General features: G+C 40.6%; 1 protein-coding gene across 2 annotated transcripts in view; it reads right to left on the bottom strand.

The window, feature by feature from the left end:
• TMEM135 (transmembrane protein 135) overlaps window positions 1-16,585 on the bottom strand; it is a 342,018-nt gene that overhangs the window by 171,098 nt on the left and 154,335 nt on the right. Inside the window, exons 10-15 of one of the 2 annotated variants that reach the window (XR_010621832.1) lie at window positions 15,996-16,163; window positions 13,498-13,561; window positions 12,712-12,788; window positions 11,110-11,208; window positions 10,390-10,457; window positions 6,859-8,901 (exon numbers count right to left, since the gene is read on the bottom strand). Coding sequence is in view for 1 of the 2 variants with exons in the window: in XM_065729960.1 (XP_065586032.1) it covers window positions 8,769-8,901; window positions 10,390-10,457; window positions 11,110-11,208; window positions 12,712-12,788; window positions 13,498-13,561; window positions 15,996-16,163 (609 nt within the window). In the remaining variant the exon portion in view is untranslated. Of the gene's footprint in view, window positions 1-5,715; window positions 8,902-10,389; window positions 10,458-11,109; window positions 11,209-12,711; window positions 12,789-13,497; window positions 13,562-15,995; window positions 16,164-16,585 lie in introns of those variants that run through there. The other variant, XM_065729960.1, reaches the window with a different exon arrangement.

The raw sequence follows: 16,585 nt of genomic DNA, 5'->3' as shown, positions 1-16,585 counted from the left end.
AGAAATGTATACACGCTGCATCCCTATTGAAAACTTCAATTAAAAATCAAGTGTCCCTTCTCACAGGAGCATCACATTAATTGACATGAAGCAAAACTAAGCAAAGTCCTGAATGTCTGTTCCCAGCACTGTAGGCATCTGTATGTGCACATGTGCCTCTGTGTGTATTTATATACAGATAAGCTATCTGATGGCATCAGGGCAATTAGGGATGTGAAGCATTTCTGGGTGCGGAGTTCTGGAAATGTGCTTATTGATGCAGAGGTATTTCTCGCCTCGACATCTGAGCTCTGCAGGCAGTAAGGAGCTGTCACCTTCCATGGGGGAAGCCCTAGCAGAAAGCAGGGCTGGTTCTGAGGTTCATGAAAATTTTAGAGCCAGCAGGTTGTAACTGACTCAAGAATATAAGCAACTGAGTCTGTAACATGAAATTTTATCTCTTCGGTTCTCCCACCTGGAGCAAACTTTCAAAAGGATAAGAATGATCACAGAACCATTAAGGCCACTAAGTTCTCCAGTCCAACCATCAACCCAGCCCCACCATGCCCACTAACTGTGTCCCTCAGTGCCACATATCCACAGCTCTTGAAAACCTCCAGGGATGCTGACTCCACCACCTCCTGGGCAGCCGTGCCAGTGCTCCACCACTCTCTTGGTGAAGAAATGTTTTCTAATATACAGCCTGAACTTCCCGTGGTGAAGGGAGGGGAGGGGAAGCCAAAATGGCACCAGGCCCATGTGCTCAGCCCCTGCAGTGTGTCCTCTGGGCAGACTGAACAACCCCTGGAAAATGGAAATGATCCCAGAGAGCATGCAGAAGGGTGAGCAAGAGGAAAGGTCACATCCATCTTTGTTCTGCACACATCCGTTTTCCTCCCATGCTTTGTCCCCACAATAAATTATGGAGGTGAAAGCTATAAAGTGTGTATGGCCCTGCCCGATCCCGATCCACGACAAAGCAGTGCTGCTCTGTCCCGGAGTGATTGCCCACAGGGGAAACATATTTCTGTCTGTTCCTGGTACGGGCAATAAATTTGCAGCCGTGCTAATGAATCTGAGAGCTCTCTGGCTGATCTCTGCCAGGCGCTGGGCTGTCTGGGCAGAGCCCATTGCAGGTCGTTCCTCTGCGTATCTCATCAGGCCAATAGGAAACACCGTGAGTCACTTTCCTCCCTTGCAACAGCAGTAAGCAATGACTGGAATCAGAAACTTCCTGTGAGAACCAAGGGACAAAGCGGTGCTGCGACAAGTCCCATCAGGAATTAAACCTCTAAATCACGAGGAAATGTGTGGTTTAATCGCTGCTTTCGGCTCTGTAGGGAGTGTAGGAATGGCTCAAAGCTGGGCCTGCACAAAGCCCCGTCCCTTCCCGTGCACTCACACCACACAAACAAATGCTTTGCCTTAGGCAGTATATCCCAACAGAGCAAGCAACAGGTCACTCCTTCCTTATACAAGGCCTGCTCCAAAAGTAATGGCTCCTATTTTATTATGTTCACCCGCTACCTGAGGTAGATGTTGATCAGATGGCAGCAGAGGTTGAACCTTCCCGCCAATATTCTGTCACGCTTTGTTCCCATGTGACAGATGATAGCAGAGGGGCAGTCTGACAAAATGGAGTCTGACACGGAAGTGCACGCGATGCAAAGGTGAGACCTTGAATTCCTCTGTGCAGAAAAAAATTCATCCACTGACATTCATCAGGACTTGCAGAATGTTGATGGTAACCAAGCAGTGGATGTGAGCACAGTGAGGTGGTGCATTTCAGCAGTGGTGACACACACACAGCACAGAGGTTCTTGTTCATCACTGGCAAAAATGCGCAGCTAATGGTGGTGACTATTAAAAACTAGTTTTGTAGCTGAGAATTTGCTCTATCAAATTCCATTATTGTGTTCTTTGCATCTGATGCAGTTTCAGTGAAAATAAATAGGAGGCGTTACATCCAGAGTGACTTGGTAGAAACCCTCGAGGATAAGGAGGCCAAAAAACATCCTCTCTGAGAATCTGAGATAGAGGCTGAAAATCTTCCCTCAGCTCACATAAGCTCCCAGAAAAATTACTTTGCATTGCTACACACTAATGAGTTTTATTTGGACTCATTCTCATTTCTCCTCCCACTCAAACATATTAAAGCAAAATAATTTTGAACCAATTCACGGAATCAAAAATTAATCCCATGCTGAGTGGTATTATGATTGCTGGAGCAAGCAATAATTCCTGTCCAGCATCCCTGTCTACATACAGATCAAAGTCAGCGTTTGTGTCAAGCACATCCTTGACTGAGAAAGGCAGTAACACTGCCACTGCCCCCAGCTGAGCAAGAAGGTTGAATTTGAGCTGCTGGGTTTTGGTTGGATTCAGTCACCTGCAGTCCTCAGTGGCTGCAGCTTACTGTTGAGTTTGAAGAACCGTGAGATGAAGGTGAGATGAGCAGGAACTCTGCTGGTGTGAGCAAGACTTGAGCTCAAAGCTTCCAGCAGGAACACTGCCAACTTTAACTTTTGGCTTCCCTCTGTTTCTTGGAGCTGAAAAGTGAAGCCCAGTATTGTGCTCGCAAAGCAGCTGATCAGCCGAGACTGCACGGAGCCATGCTCCCAGGCAGGCTACCATGTGAGCAGCACTATCAAAGCAGGAGGTTTTCATCAGTGCTGCTCTGTTCTTCGTGGCACAAATTGCAAATTGCAGGAGGCCATTGGGCATGCCTCTGATGCAAGTGCTGATCTGGCTCCGGCCAGTTTGCTGAGGCTGATCTAATCAGCCCAGGCCTGAGTCACTCCAGGACCTCCTTGAGAAATGGATCCCAAAATGCTGAAGGAAAAGTTGTGGTGAGTGGCCTTGAGCTTAATGATCCTGGAGTTTGTTCTTGTGGGCCTCTGGTTTCCTGCCCTAATTTCAGCTAACTGTAGATGAAGATTTTGCTGCTGTTCTCATTCAGAAAAGAACATAGATGGAAGCTTATGGCTTTTTCTCCTTATGATCCTATCACAGAAGAACACTTGAGATGGCAGCCCCAAGAGGAAAAAAGCTGGGTAGTCTTGTTCCAAATGCAACCAAACAAAGGCCCACTCCACATCACCCTGACCACAGAGCCATCTTGCCTGATGGAAAGCACTGGGCAAAAGAGAAAAGAGCTTTATTAATAAATCTGAGCCTATAGCCAAGAGGCCTAGATCAGCTTTGTGCAGAAGACCAGCACACTCCTATAGGAGTATGTAGCATCCCATAGGATTGATGTAACCTAGGAATCCCAACCAGGATGCCTGGGTTATCCATCAGCCTCAGAGAAATAATATGCCCAGTGTGACAGGGCTGACAGAGCTTCTGTCAGGGCTGGGTACCAGGAACACAAGAAAGAATAGGTAAGGGCATAGAGAAGCTTGGACTAGAGAGAATCTTAGTGGTCTTTCCTGACCTTAAAATTTCTGTGATTGTAAGGGACAACTTTTGCAGAGACAATGTGAAAATGTGGCTGGTAAAAATATGCCTGGTTTCCTAAACACACCAGGAGCACTGATCCAGAGCGAGGGCTGATGGCTCTGGTGGCAGAGGGGCTGTGGTGAGCTGATGGTGTCCCCTGCCCAGGCTGCCCCAGCAGTGTGGTGGACCCGGGGCCTGATCCCTGTTTTACACGGTACCCATGCAGCACTGAGACACAACTGAGGCCATAAATGAAAGCCTCTGCTTTGTTCCCTCTTAAAAGTGGAAAAATAAACACCACAGTGGTAGTAGTCAGAGTCTGACATGAGTTTCTGTGTGTAAGTGAACTCTGTGAGGCTCCAGCAGAAATATGGGTACTGTGCATGGCACCAGGCCTCACCAACACACATGTGGCCCATGCAATAGCTGAGCCATCCCCTCCAACAGGGCCGTGGCCACCAGATGGGAGAACCAGGGGCTGTTGACTGCCAGGGCTTCATGTTGTTTACATTATTTTTGTGTGTCCAAGGAGATGTAACAGTATCTCAGTGTACAACAGTTACAGACATGGAATCCATTTGGGAATATAATCACAAGCTGCCAGGGCTGGAAATGCCTCATTTTTATTTTTATTTTTATTTTTTTAACATACGATAGACAATGAGCAAAACATCATTTCTGGATGATTCAGGGCTTTATTTACGTATTTGTGTGTTAAGATAGTGCAAGCAGAAGAGTTTTGACGTGGGACTCCATTCAGCCCAGTCCATCCTCCCCTTTTTTTCCTTAGGACAAAAGCTTTTGTTGCTTGAAGCAGGAAAGCATGTCTTGACTTTATAAGAGGAAAGCAGAGCTTTCAGAACACAGAGACATCCCTTGACCCTATGTGACCAGGTCTGCTGAGACCCCACACTGATGGACACAGCAGCATTTTCAGGTTGGACATCAGGACATTCTGCTCTGAAATTAATGCACTGGCACAGGCTGCCCAGTGAGGTGGTGGAGCTGCCATCCTGGAGGAGTTCAGGAACTGTGTAAGTGTGACACTGATGGACATGGTTAGTGGGCACAGTGTGCAGTGGGTGAACAAGATGATCCTAGAGATGTTTTCCAACCTTGACAATTCTATGATTGCTGGGTCTCTGCTGTGGCAGCTGAGGGGGAAATCGTTGATTCAGTTTCATGGGCTCAGGAAGATTAATCACTCAGCAGACTTATAACGTTTGTATGTTGAGTTGAGGGATGTGGTTTAGGGAGTATTGGTAATAGGTGGATGGTTAGACTGGATGATCCTGTAGGTCTTTTCCAGAAGCCTGTTCCTAAAACTGAGTCTCACATCTGATGGTTATGGAAGGACAAAATCTGCCAGCTGCTAAAGGTGACTGCTATGTCCTAGGTAGCACATGCCCATTTCAACGTGACTAAATCCAAAAGAAAAGCGTTGGAGTGTCAACTTCAGCATCAACTCCAAGCTAGTGTGTCAACAACAGACATTTCTTCCTCATGGGGGAGAAAATATCCGTGCCTTGTACCAATGTATCTAGAGGAAGTTAAATACTCAGTCACTCCTACTAATATGAAAACTCACTATAGGCGTAGCCCCAAGGAAAGATTTGAATTCTTATTTTGTATACCCAAAAGAGTGAGAAGAAGTAATGTGTTTGTTTTTGTAAAAGGAGGTAACTTGTACAAGTGCTCAGTGTAAGCTTTATTTTGTGCACGTTTGCTTGTACTCATCACAGGACCACTTGTCCAGAGATACTTTCTTCTGGCACAGTTAGAAATTGAAGTTCTTCACATAGTCTGTCCTGAATGTCTTATTCACCAAGCATAGGTGAGCTCAAACCATAAATTGCTGTCTGGGATGTCAGCAAGCATCTGAAATGAAACCCACCCCACTTCCTCAAAGAACAAGAAGGCGGTGGCGTGGGCAAAAGGAAGGCAAACTCACAGGAGAAGGGAAACAACTCAACATGCTTTCTGAGGATTGAGATTTACTGACAGTTCTCAGAAGTGTCCCATTGAAGTCAGACAAGATCAGGAGGAATAAAAAGCTCTGCATGTGAAGGATTACAGGAAGCTGCTAGGAAAATAAGATTGTCTGTGCCATGGAAAGCATCTTGGCTATCACTGAGGATGAGAAATGATTATATGGGAACATAAGGGTTCTCAACCATACTACAGAAATGTACTATTTTCTGAGAACAGCCTTGCCAGGATGTGTCCTGCTGAAGGCCATGACTTGGAGACCGTCCTGGAGACCCAGGTTCTGATATTTTACTTACTTTCCTCATGAGCTGAGATGGAATTGCATACAGTAATGTGCCATTTTTACATACTTTTACGTGCTTTTATGAATAGATCTCTAAAGAGACAAAACACCTACCGGTAGAACTATCTATAGCACATACATCTTGAACATCCACAAAAATCTTCAGAATGAAAACGATTTGGTAAAAGAATTCCTTTTCTTTAGTGGATCTCAGATGCCAGCACCTTCAGCATCACCTCCAGCAAGGACTGGGAAAAGTGATGGAAGTTTGCAATGGGAACAACGTCACATGGCACAAAAGTCAGCTGAAAGATGTCAGGCAGAGAATAATAATGAGTATGCATCCACTGAGTTAGGAATTACAACGAAGAGGACTTCTGCAAAGCATACATAGCACAATATTCATCGCATCTTTTCACTGTATACCGATGATCCTCGTTCCCACCACCTCTTGAGTGATGGTTCCTCTGCAAAATCAGCTTCTTCTGTAAGATGTTGGAGGTGATCAGACAGATATCCAACACATGACCAAAACAAATCACTAGCTGTGCCACGCGAGGCCCAGCCAGCCTGCTACACGGCACTGCCACAGTGGGAGGCGTGCAGCCCTTCCCCACCTCAAGGACAGGTTGTGTGCTTCTCTCTGTTAAATCAGAAGGATCAAACGGTGTCAACCAATCTTTTCCAATTAAACATGAAAGCACAGAGCTGAAGCTGTCAGTTGAACTATTTTTCCATTACCTTTTCTCTTCCACGGTGGCAGGGCTTTATTTTCTAACAGCACATAATATAAATGCTTGGTCACCTGCCCAGCATTCCTTAACCAGAGCTCTTCACTCATGATTCCAGATAACAACATAAAGAAGAAAAGCCATTTTTTTTCAAGCAGCAACTCTTTATTATTGGGAAAAACAGCAGGATTTTACTTTTCTTTTTTTTTCTTACATATATTTGATTTGAATAAAAATAATTTATTTATTTTATTTTTTTTATATTACATGAAAATAAAACAAGGACTGAATTTTAGAAGCTAGAAAACTGAGACGAAACTTGCAGCTGCTGAGATGTACAACTTGGAATTTTTTTTAACTCAAATGGAAAAACATTCACAATTATCATTCCAGTGAAGAAGATTAATCCATTTATAAAATATTTTGAAGTTGAACATTTTGAAGAGAACAGCATATAGTTATTTATACTAGAAAGCATTCATAAGATAAAGTGTGAGTTCTAACACATCACCTAAAATATATAACTTCTCAGACTTTACACGGTCAAATACTTAAGACCATATTCCAGTGGAAAAACACTACAAAGCTATTACAATCCTTTTAAACTTCTTTTGAATTAGGTTTTATTTCCTTCTGAGGAATTTTAAAATAATATTTCAAGCAACAAAATATTGCTTACAAACTGACGTGCAGAATTGTATTCACACTAACTCAGACAACTGCTGTTTTAAAGGTTGAAGTAACGATAGAGCAACACCATTACAGCAGCTGATGGAGAAGATTTTGTGCTCAGACTGGTACAACTCTCATGACATCTCTGTAAATTCAATAAAATCACTTTTTGGTCAGCAATAAGAAATTAAACCAATGTGAATTAAAATGTGTAATGCTGGGGTAGGATTACAGTGTTACAAGACAAAGATTTTGTTAATTGATCCAATTCATATTATCTGATGAAGACCTCCAACCGAAACACTGATTTCTTTCTTTTTTCTTTTTAAAATACGTGCAACCTACTTTAGCTTTTACTCCCTGGCTTACCATGTGGCTTTTCAATAGAATGTGAACATAGTTCAACTTTCCATTAAGTTCTAGAGCAACTAACACCATTCATACGAATGGAGTCTAGGAAAGAAAAAGCCCAAAAGCAAAAAGGCAATTAGTGTGCCAAGGTCTTGCTTTAGAACACAAATTAGTATATGTGGAAATGTGTTGGATAAAAATGAGATGGAATTTGAATAGGTATTTACTTGCATTGAGTACAGTATTAGATTTAATGTAACTGTCATAGTTACGGCTGTGTGATGGGCAATAGAAAACCATTCTTCACCAAATACAAGGAAAAAACACTATCAATATGACCAACAAAATGACCTAATCTCAGAGGTCAGTTCCCTTCTAAAGGCCACTGGCAATGCTGGCTGGCACACTGCTCGACAAACAAGCCAATGCCATCTTAAGGGACAATGTCAAGCCCTTTAAAAATAAACATTTAATCATAGCATATTTTGGAGGATTTTTTGTTTTGTTCTTGGCTTTTTATTTTTGTAACTGCTGTTTCCAGTACCATCTCGGAGGCTGAACCATTTCATTCCTTCCCCTGCCTGTTTTGTCATTTTCCACTTGGCAGATGTGAACCACCACACCCTGCTGCTCCTTACGCACAAGTCGCTAGTATTGCCTTTTTATTTTCCTTGTCTGTTTTCCATATTGTCACTGGGATTTACAGCCCTGGAATGTCATTTCTGCACTAATGCACATTTGTTTTTTTCGCTAAGGAATGCCTTACTTTGCAACCACAGCTCTGTAAAAATATTGTTGTTTTAAATAGTGAGTGGGCAGTGGCTCTTTTGAGATAAATCAGCGACGCAATTGGGAGAGCCAAGGAGACTTTTTCCATCAGACTGCAATAGCTTGAAGATCAGATGAAATTCTGGACCTGTGCCACACATCTTCCCTTCTAAATTCAAAGTTACTTTTAGTTTTACCATGAAGTATTCTACTGGTGTGAATAAAATTTTTGAAATCATTATGCATATTTGTGTTTTATGTATGTTTTATTTCTCTAAATATATTACTCATTTGTTTAATTCATTCAGGAATCTACCATACTGTCAGCCAACTACAGTAACCCAGAAATAAGTTCTGCATTGGAAGAGGCTTAATCACTAAGCCACACCTTCCTACAAAGCTCCAGTACTTTTGATTGGTGAAAAGCATTTCTCATTGAAATAATACTGAAGTGGAGCCCAAGCCCTCCTCCATATACATTACTGTTAAGTTATTCAACTTTTCAGGACAAAATGCTGATCACATTCAATAACAAGATAGATACCCTATCATTTTCAAGACAGTTCCAGAGGTAGCTCTGGTGGTACAACAGTGTACCTTGGGTCAAGCTTAGGTGTGAAATCCTTGAAGTTCTTGGATGCTTCAGTACCAAATACATCTAAAACTTTCCTGTTCATCAGAGCAAACCTGAGAAAGCACAGACATGAGAGAGAGAACAGATCATTCATTTATTTATACAAAAAACTCCAACCCACCAACATTTGACAAATCTGATGACTAGTGCTTTGTGTAGTTATGCTTTATAAAACATGTCTTGTATAAAAGGGAAAAGGAGAGAATTCCTTTCTACTTGTAACTGCACAAAGAAATCCAAACAAACTACGCTACTGTCTTTCCCATTGCAGCAGAGCGAAGTCTGGCCATGCCTAAGTCTGGATAACAATTTAATAGGTGTTATTTTCATCTCACTCTTCAAAACCATTGAGTGAATGATCTATGAAATGTCAAAATAAACTGACTCTACAGAGTGTCATAATTATTATTACAGAGATTCGCTTCAGGTGAAATAAACGAGCAGAATTACTATTCCCTCTTCTCTGTCAACTGAAGCAATCTTACGATTAGCACGAGAGAGAAAAATACAGCTAAAGCCGGACATCTGCACTGACATCATCTCCCATATCATGTTTGCACAGCCTCAGAGGTTGCCTGTGGATTGCTTCCAGGCATCCCAAGAGAGCTCCCCACTACGTCCAGCGGTGTGCTCAGTCACCTGATGTCCAGCTAATAGCATGCTGTGTGATGGGGCGTGTAGGCTCAACAACTCCAGGGAATGGACTCTGATCTCTCTTCTATTTTTACAGTCTAGACAGAGACAGAACCTCCTCTCAAAGCTGTCCCTCAGTTAAGTAGGTTATAACCAAAGGACTGAAAGGAATTCTCAGGATTATCGAGACATTACCTTTCACAGTCCGTTCATAAACCACTCATACCACAGTTTTGATGCCTTCCTTCTGCCATACAGTGCATCCATATAATAATGCACACTTCACCAAACTGTATTTTTATAGTTCAATTACAGAAAAGTCTATTTTGAAAGACAAGCGTTTTAAGACACTGCGGTGTAAGTTTGTGGTTAAAATCAGTGATAATTATGCATTAGTTTTCCATGAAAACATCCTTTTCCAACTGAAATAGATGTTCCATGAAAAAAACTGTCAAATATTGAAAGTATCCTTAAGAAATACTCAGAAATTTTCTATTAATACTTTTAAACACATAGTACAATATCAACACATAAACACAATATCAAGCTGTAAGTTGTATTAGGTGATTTCATCAACTTCTTTATTCGTTTACTGTATTCTTCATACTCCACTGAAACCTGAAAGCACTCTACCTTTCCAAGTGAAACTGAAGATAAAAGTGCCCTCTGGTTACAGTCTCATCTGCTAAAGAATCTTAACCAGATTTAAGTCTTTGCTCCCGTCGTTAGACTAAACCAATAGTCAAAAACATCAAGTGGACTGGAAGCTGCTTGAAAATCAAATTAAACGCTCAGGAAATTAGCCCAAATGTACTGCTTCAGCTATTCTGTTGACAGGGAATGACAGAAAAAGTTGGATGTGATCAATGGTATGTTTAGGAAAGCTGTAAAATACCCCGGTTGCATACCTGCCCTTAGTTAGTCGTAAAAGGAATTTCCAGTACGAAGGTCTCAGGTTCTGAACTTCCATGACAGCCTACAAGGAGAAGAATCTGTAAGAGCCAGCTGTGCCTCGTCAGGGGAGAGCCTGCACTGGTACGTTACGTTGCCAAATCCAGGGATCAGTAAAGAAATGGAAAAGTATAGAGTAATTTGGGTACCACTGAAAAGGAGCTTTCATAGTTGATGCGGTGAATAAAGGGGCTGAAGGTGAGGGTATAAAATTGACTCAGAAAGGGCAAATAAGGGTAACTACAGCTTGTTTCAAAACTTCAAAACTGCTAATGTTTGCAGATTCTTGCAAATGGGCAACTCCATTTCAAGTTGGCTGACAGGGAAAACCTCCAGTTAATTAAAAAGAAACATAAAATATTACAACATATTGTTTCCCTGCTTGAGAAATGGTCCTTTCATACATTTATGAAAGACCCTACATTTATAAAGTCTCCCGAGTCAATGTGTTTTGAGATATTTTCCTAAGAATTTAGTGCTTAGTGTAACTTATTCTGTTACAAGCATACCAGAAATTTGAATCGTTGACATTATCTTCCCACAGTGACACTCAAAAATAGGTTGTAGGACCCACAACATCGTGCCAAATCACATCTTTTCACTGTATACTGATGGTCTTCATTCCATTCAGTTAAACTGGAAGAACTTCATATTCTGTTAGAAGATAACATACTTACTGCCTGAAAACATATTGATGTAGAAATGGCATAGATGACACTGTCTGCATGAGGAAAATAGGGAACCTTCCCTGCTTCAATGCCTTTGAAGTATATCGTCTATAAAAGTAAACAGAATATTCAGAATTTAAAAAGCTGCTTTTTACATTTCCTTTGTTTTATGTTTTCAGAGTATGCCAGCATTACTAACTCATGCTCTTATATTTTCGTATATGTCCACAAAAAAGAGAAAAATAAAAGTAAAGTTTGCTACGATAAATTCTTCAATTTAGAAAAGCACAAGAATAATGCAATAACTATTCCAACAAAGTGAATATTCACTGTTCTTAAACAGCTTGAAATCACAGACTTTTATTTCTGAGAAAACATGTAGAGTTTATTTTCCTGAGCACAGCCTGACCTTCCAAAGCAGCACACGCCTCTTTGGTCAGTTACCCTTGGCTTGCATACGACGATAAAAGTAGTTAAGGAAAAAAAAAAAAAAAAGAATACACATCACTGCAGCCACAATGTCTCAAAGTCCAGAGAAAACCATCAGCAATACAACATACTACTGTTATGGTGAGTTTTTTTTCTTTTCCAATTGATGTTCCAAAAGAGTCGATACGGATCATTCAGAGTTGCTTTTATATAACCACTGTGTGCTCCTTTCAGAGCCCGATTTAGGATTACAGGGAACAAGCATAGGCAGAGCATAACTTCCCTTTTTATATTTAGCATTATGTTTAAAAGAGTAATAAGTTCCTTCTTTTAATATTTTTACATGAATTTGGCGAATTAGTGGTAGTGGATAAATAACAGCAAAGACTGAGGCCCGTGATATTTTCCAGAGAAAGCTTTGTGATTTGGAGATGGAGCATAACAGGAGAACGCTGTCAAATTATTCCAGTGGAGCTGCTGAGGAAACAACTTAGGCTACGTCCTGATTTTATGGAAAAATCACAGTAAGAAATGAAAAGCTCGTTAGCAAAGTGTAATCAACATACAGAGTTCTACAAACATTCTTAATTTTTTCTTTCCTGGGCTCCTAAATTTAACAGTTTCATAGAAATAATTCCAATTAGCCCAGTGGTAAGGAGGACAAAGTTCTCTGCAGTGCCAGGAATTCGATCAGTTGAAGTATACTGAAAACAACTTCAGCTATAGACTAAAAGCTAAGCTATTTTGAGTTATCTTACATTGCTCAATGCCAAAATTATGGAACAAAGGCAGGAAGTTGAGCTGTAGTTTTTGGCAATAAATCTGCAATTAAGGGCTAGTTTTGATTTACGTTTCTGGCAGAAGAGACAAAATCCACATTCTTGGAACTCTCACATTTGAAAATCTGCAAAGGCTACAAAGCAAAGAGCTATGAAGAAAGCAGAGTAACAAACACTGTGGAGAATATACATGAAGAGCAGTGGATAAAGAACACTGAAAATGAAACACAGAAAGGAATACAAGAAGGGAATGAGACCATAGAATGGCACTACCATTTGGCACACACCTAGGAATAAAAACAGCCTCAATATTCAATTCTGGATTACACTGGAATGTTCTGACGAAGCTTATGAAGTGTTCAATGAAGATAAAATAAAAAGTTCTGTTATAAGGACATCTTACCTCTACTAGTTTGGATGCCAGATACATAGAGATAGTAGTGCTTTTGTAGAACATCATAGAAATTCCAGCTAGACACCCTGCAACAGTTAGAAAAGAAGCATTATTGTGATTTCTTGTTGCTGTTGCAGTACATCAGCTCAACAGATGTCACAAAAGATTACGCTTTCTGTTGCTACAAAAAAAAATTCAGTGATGTTCCCCTGCTGCCCATCAAAATATGGTTTGTGTCATTAAAAAAACAATGAAAAAACCCTGAAATCAAGCTGCCATTCAATCATCATCCAACTGAGGCAGGAGGGCTGAAAGCTCCTCCCTCATCCTTAGGATCTGTAAGGTGATAGGTGCACAAATAGGAGGGAAGGACCTGCAACACTACGCAAATTTCACTGGGAAAGGGTCTTCCTTTGGATACAGTAGAGCCCATCCCTTCAAAAGTGTATTCTGTAACATATGGAAGAGTCAGTAATCAAACCTCACATTTGGAAAATAAAGGATAAATTTACATCTGTGCATACGACAATTTATTGTCCATGAGACTGAACATAACAAATATAATGTTTCACTGAATCTGTCTTACTATTTTAAAGCAAGCATTTGAAAACGCTTGAAAAACTACTGTGTGTTTCCGTACTTGGAACACTACTGTCACACTGTTAATATATACAGCCCTACTTTTACCATCTAAGTCTGGAAAGGCAATGGGAGACAGACATCCAGCTGTGTGCAAGACAGAAATGCTTGCAGAACCCCAACAGAGCCCATGCAGACTTCTTACAATGGACTCACCAGCTACAAGTGCATGAAGTTCATCATCTAGGTTCCGTACCCAGCGCAGGAAGCAGCTTGTACCCTGCAGGTGAGCAGACAGCAGGGTGAGCCCCAGGCATTTCTCCTTCAACATGCACAGCCTGGAGATATTCTGCTATAAACTAGTAATACAACACACAGCATGGATTAAGAGTACGGTGTTGAAATGCCCATAATCCACGCTACCTGAATTGTTTTACTTGTTTACAGTTACTGCTTCTTTTAGAATCACAAAGCAGAACAATCTAGTTTGAATACTGATCTAATTCACATGTGATAATTAAAGCTAATTTTGAATTGAGATCATCTTCCTTTACTGTAGATGTCTTGACACTTTCCCACAAGAAATCAGTCAGCTCTTCTGTATTAGATTTGTTTTGTTTTGAATGGAATTGTTTTGGTAATCCAGACTTTGCTTCCAAATTTTATCATTGGCAAATTTCTGCTTGCTTCCAAATGGCTCAAGGCTTGACAGCAGGGCCAGATCCAATGCTGATGGCACTGGGACAACACTATAGAGTTCGGTATGCTAGCCTGCTGATGTCTAAGTTGAGATGAACATCAGCCTCTTAACCCATCTAATATGTGCTTTTCATGGAACTAAAGAATAAATCATTTTGGAAGAGACCTTTGGAGATCATCTGTTCCAGTCTCCAGATCTCACTAAAGCAGGTTGCTCAGAAACTTATCATCCAATTAAGCTCTGAGTTAAGTTCTATTGATTCTATTCTCCAAACATGGAGATCATACAGCCTTACCAGCCAACCCATTAAAATTTCCTTATATCTCATCAGAATCTCCTGTTTTTCAGCTTGTGCCTATCTCCTTTCATCCTGTTACTGCACAACTCCAGGAACAGTCTGTCTCTGTTTAGTCTGTACCCTTCATGAGGTGTAAATAGCAGTAAGATGTCCCATGAGCCACTTTTTTCTCTAGCTTAAGACCCAGTTTTTCTAGTCTTTCCTTGTACATCAGAAGACCCAGTCCTCAAATCATCTTGGTGGCCCTCACGTGAATTCAAGGTGTTATTTTACAGTCTTGAAAAAACACTGAAATGAAAAATAATCTGAAGAAAATGTCTACACTGTCCCAAAATGGAATTATGACAGTCAACTTCAGTAATCAAACTTGTAATCTTATTTAAAAAGGGAAACCAGGCTGCCACAGCTGACTAATTTTCTATAAAATCATGTTTGCTGACAATAATTAACAGTAAGTGGAGCACAAATTATTAATAGTACAGCTACTGCAGCTCCACAAAGGCATTTCAATCTGCCCTCAGGTTCAAAACTCATCAAGATCCAATCTTTCGGAGTGATTAAGATCTCTACACTCTACATGCATATCTGAAACTCAAAGAAAACGTAACACAGCCCAAATCAATATTAATTATGGAACACAAACAACGACAGAATGCACCTACTTAGTGCATAACAAATGAAGGTCAGAGTGTGTCAGTCCCATGAAATGAATACCCACAGCACCAAACTATACTTTGTAGTTGGTGGTTTTAAAATAAGTGAAAATCAAATTCTATTCACTACATAGAATGGCTTCTTCAGTTTAAATGCTCTTATTCCCCAGGGCACATTTCTTAAAATCTGAGTAAAAATCTGATTTTCAAATAAGCTCTGAATAGGCTTGTTGCACGTTGCCATTGCAATTTTAAATCTTAAAAATTCAGATGTCTCAATCCAACTGCAATTCAAGTGAGATTCTGTTTTGCTTACAAGTAAGGCTTGGCTTTCATTTGATTTCCAGTAAGTAACGTTCACCATGAACAATGCAGAATTATCTTAACTTTAGATAGCAAGTACAGTGACAGCTGAGAAACTGCACATATGATTAAGAACATAAAGGTGCAAAAAACAGTTCAGTATTGTGCTTTGTAGTATCCTCTCCCTTGGCTTGTTCACATTCTGCTTGGCGTTAGTACCAATAAATCAATTAACTTCAACAATGCTGAATGAATGTGTATCAGTTCACAATCTGTCATCTTCTAATGGCTCAGAAGGACTGACTTCCAAGTGGTAAGTGCCTCCTCAGTTGTGCATGATATATGTTCTGCAAGCTCCTGCTATTCAGTGTCAAGTAAGGATTCCAGATATTTGAGCCAAAAAAAATCTTTTCTGGCAACAATGCTGCTACAGCAGTCACTGCTTGTGTCTGCACCACAGTGTTTTTCCATAACACAAAGTCTCTCTGGAATCTGAATTCACTTTCTCTGAAATATCTCCTGTCTCCTGATATTGATACCATGCTGCAAATCTATCTGGTTTATTCAGAAATGACACAAAAAAAAGCCACCACCAGAATGAATGGAAGACCAGTTTGGTGCCCACAACTTGATCAGAATACCACAGAGTCATCAGCGCTGTTCTGCAGAAGTCAGTGCCAGTTAAAAGAATATCTTCCTGATATTCTGAGAAGGAAAATAAAACACATGGCAATCATCACTCTGTGTGGTTTAAGCTTACTTTGTATATACTGACAAAAGATCCCAGAAAAGCTCCAAGCTGGAAATTTTCCTTGTTGTAGAAGAGTGAAAGTAGCCGGGATGGCTTTGTAAACAGATGTCGGAAGGTGGATGGGATCCGAAGGCAGCACTGGATCAGGTAACCAATGCTAAACATCCTAATGAAGCCCTAGAGGAAAGAGGAAGAAACCACAAATTCAGAAGAAGAAAAACCAAGAACGTCAACAGAAGTATTTATTTTTTAACACTGAGAGTTTAAAAATTGTTCTGCATACGCTATGTAAAATGCATTCCCATCTTCAATTTTGTTTTCCTGATTCCCTAGCAACAAAGACAACAAAGTAATAAACAAGTTACTCTGTTTTAACTTCTGTAAATATCTCAAAGGCCTCAAAAGACAAACTCTATTTGTCTTCTGCTCTAAAATTTGGTCCCTTCAAATAATCCTGATGGTTTCGCTTCCATGTTACTGACCAGCTTTTAACCACAAATGGGTACACAGAGGAAAGTAATGTGATGGGAAAACAGAGCACCTCTACACTCAAATGTCCTGAGAAAGCACTAAAGCAGTAAAAAGTCCACAGAAAATAA

This window comes from Cyrtonyx montezumae, unplaced genomic scaffold (genome assembly GCF_038088225.1).
Source record: "Cyrtonyx montezumae isolate F1298 unplaced genomic scaffold, pur_monq_1.0 scaffold_12, whole genome shotgun sequence".
Classification (NCBI taxonomy): Eukaryota; Metazoa; Chordata; class Aves; order Galliformes; family Odontophoridae; genus Cyrtonyx; species Cyrtonyx montezumae.
This window is presented reverse-complemented; position numbering and strand designations above follow the sequence as displayed.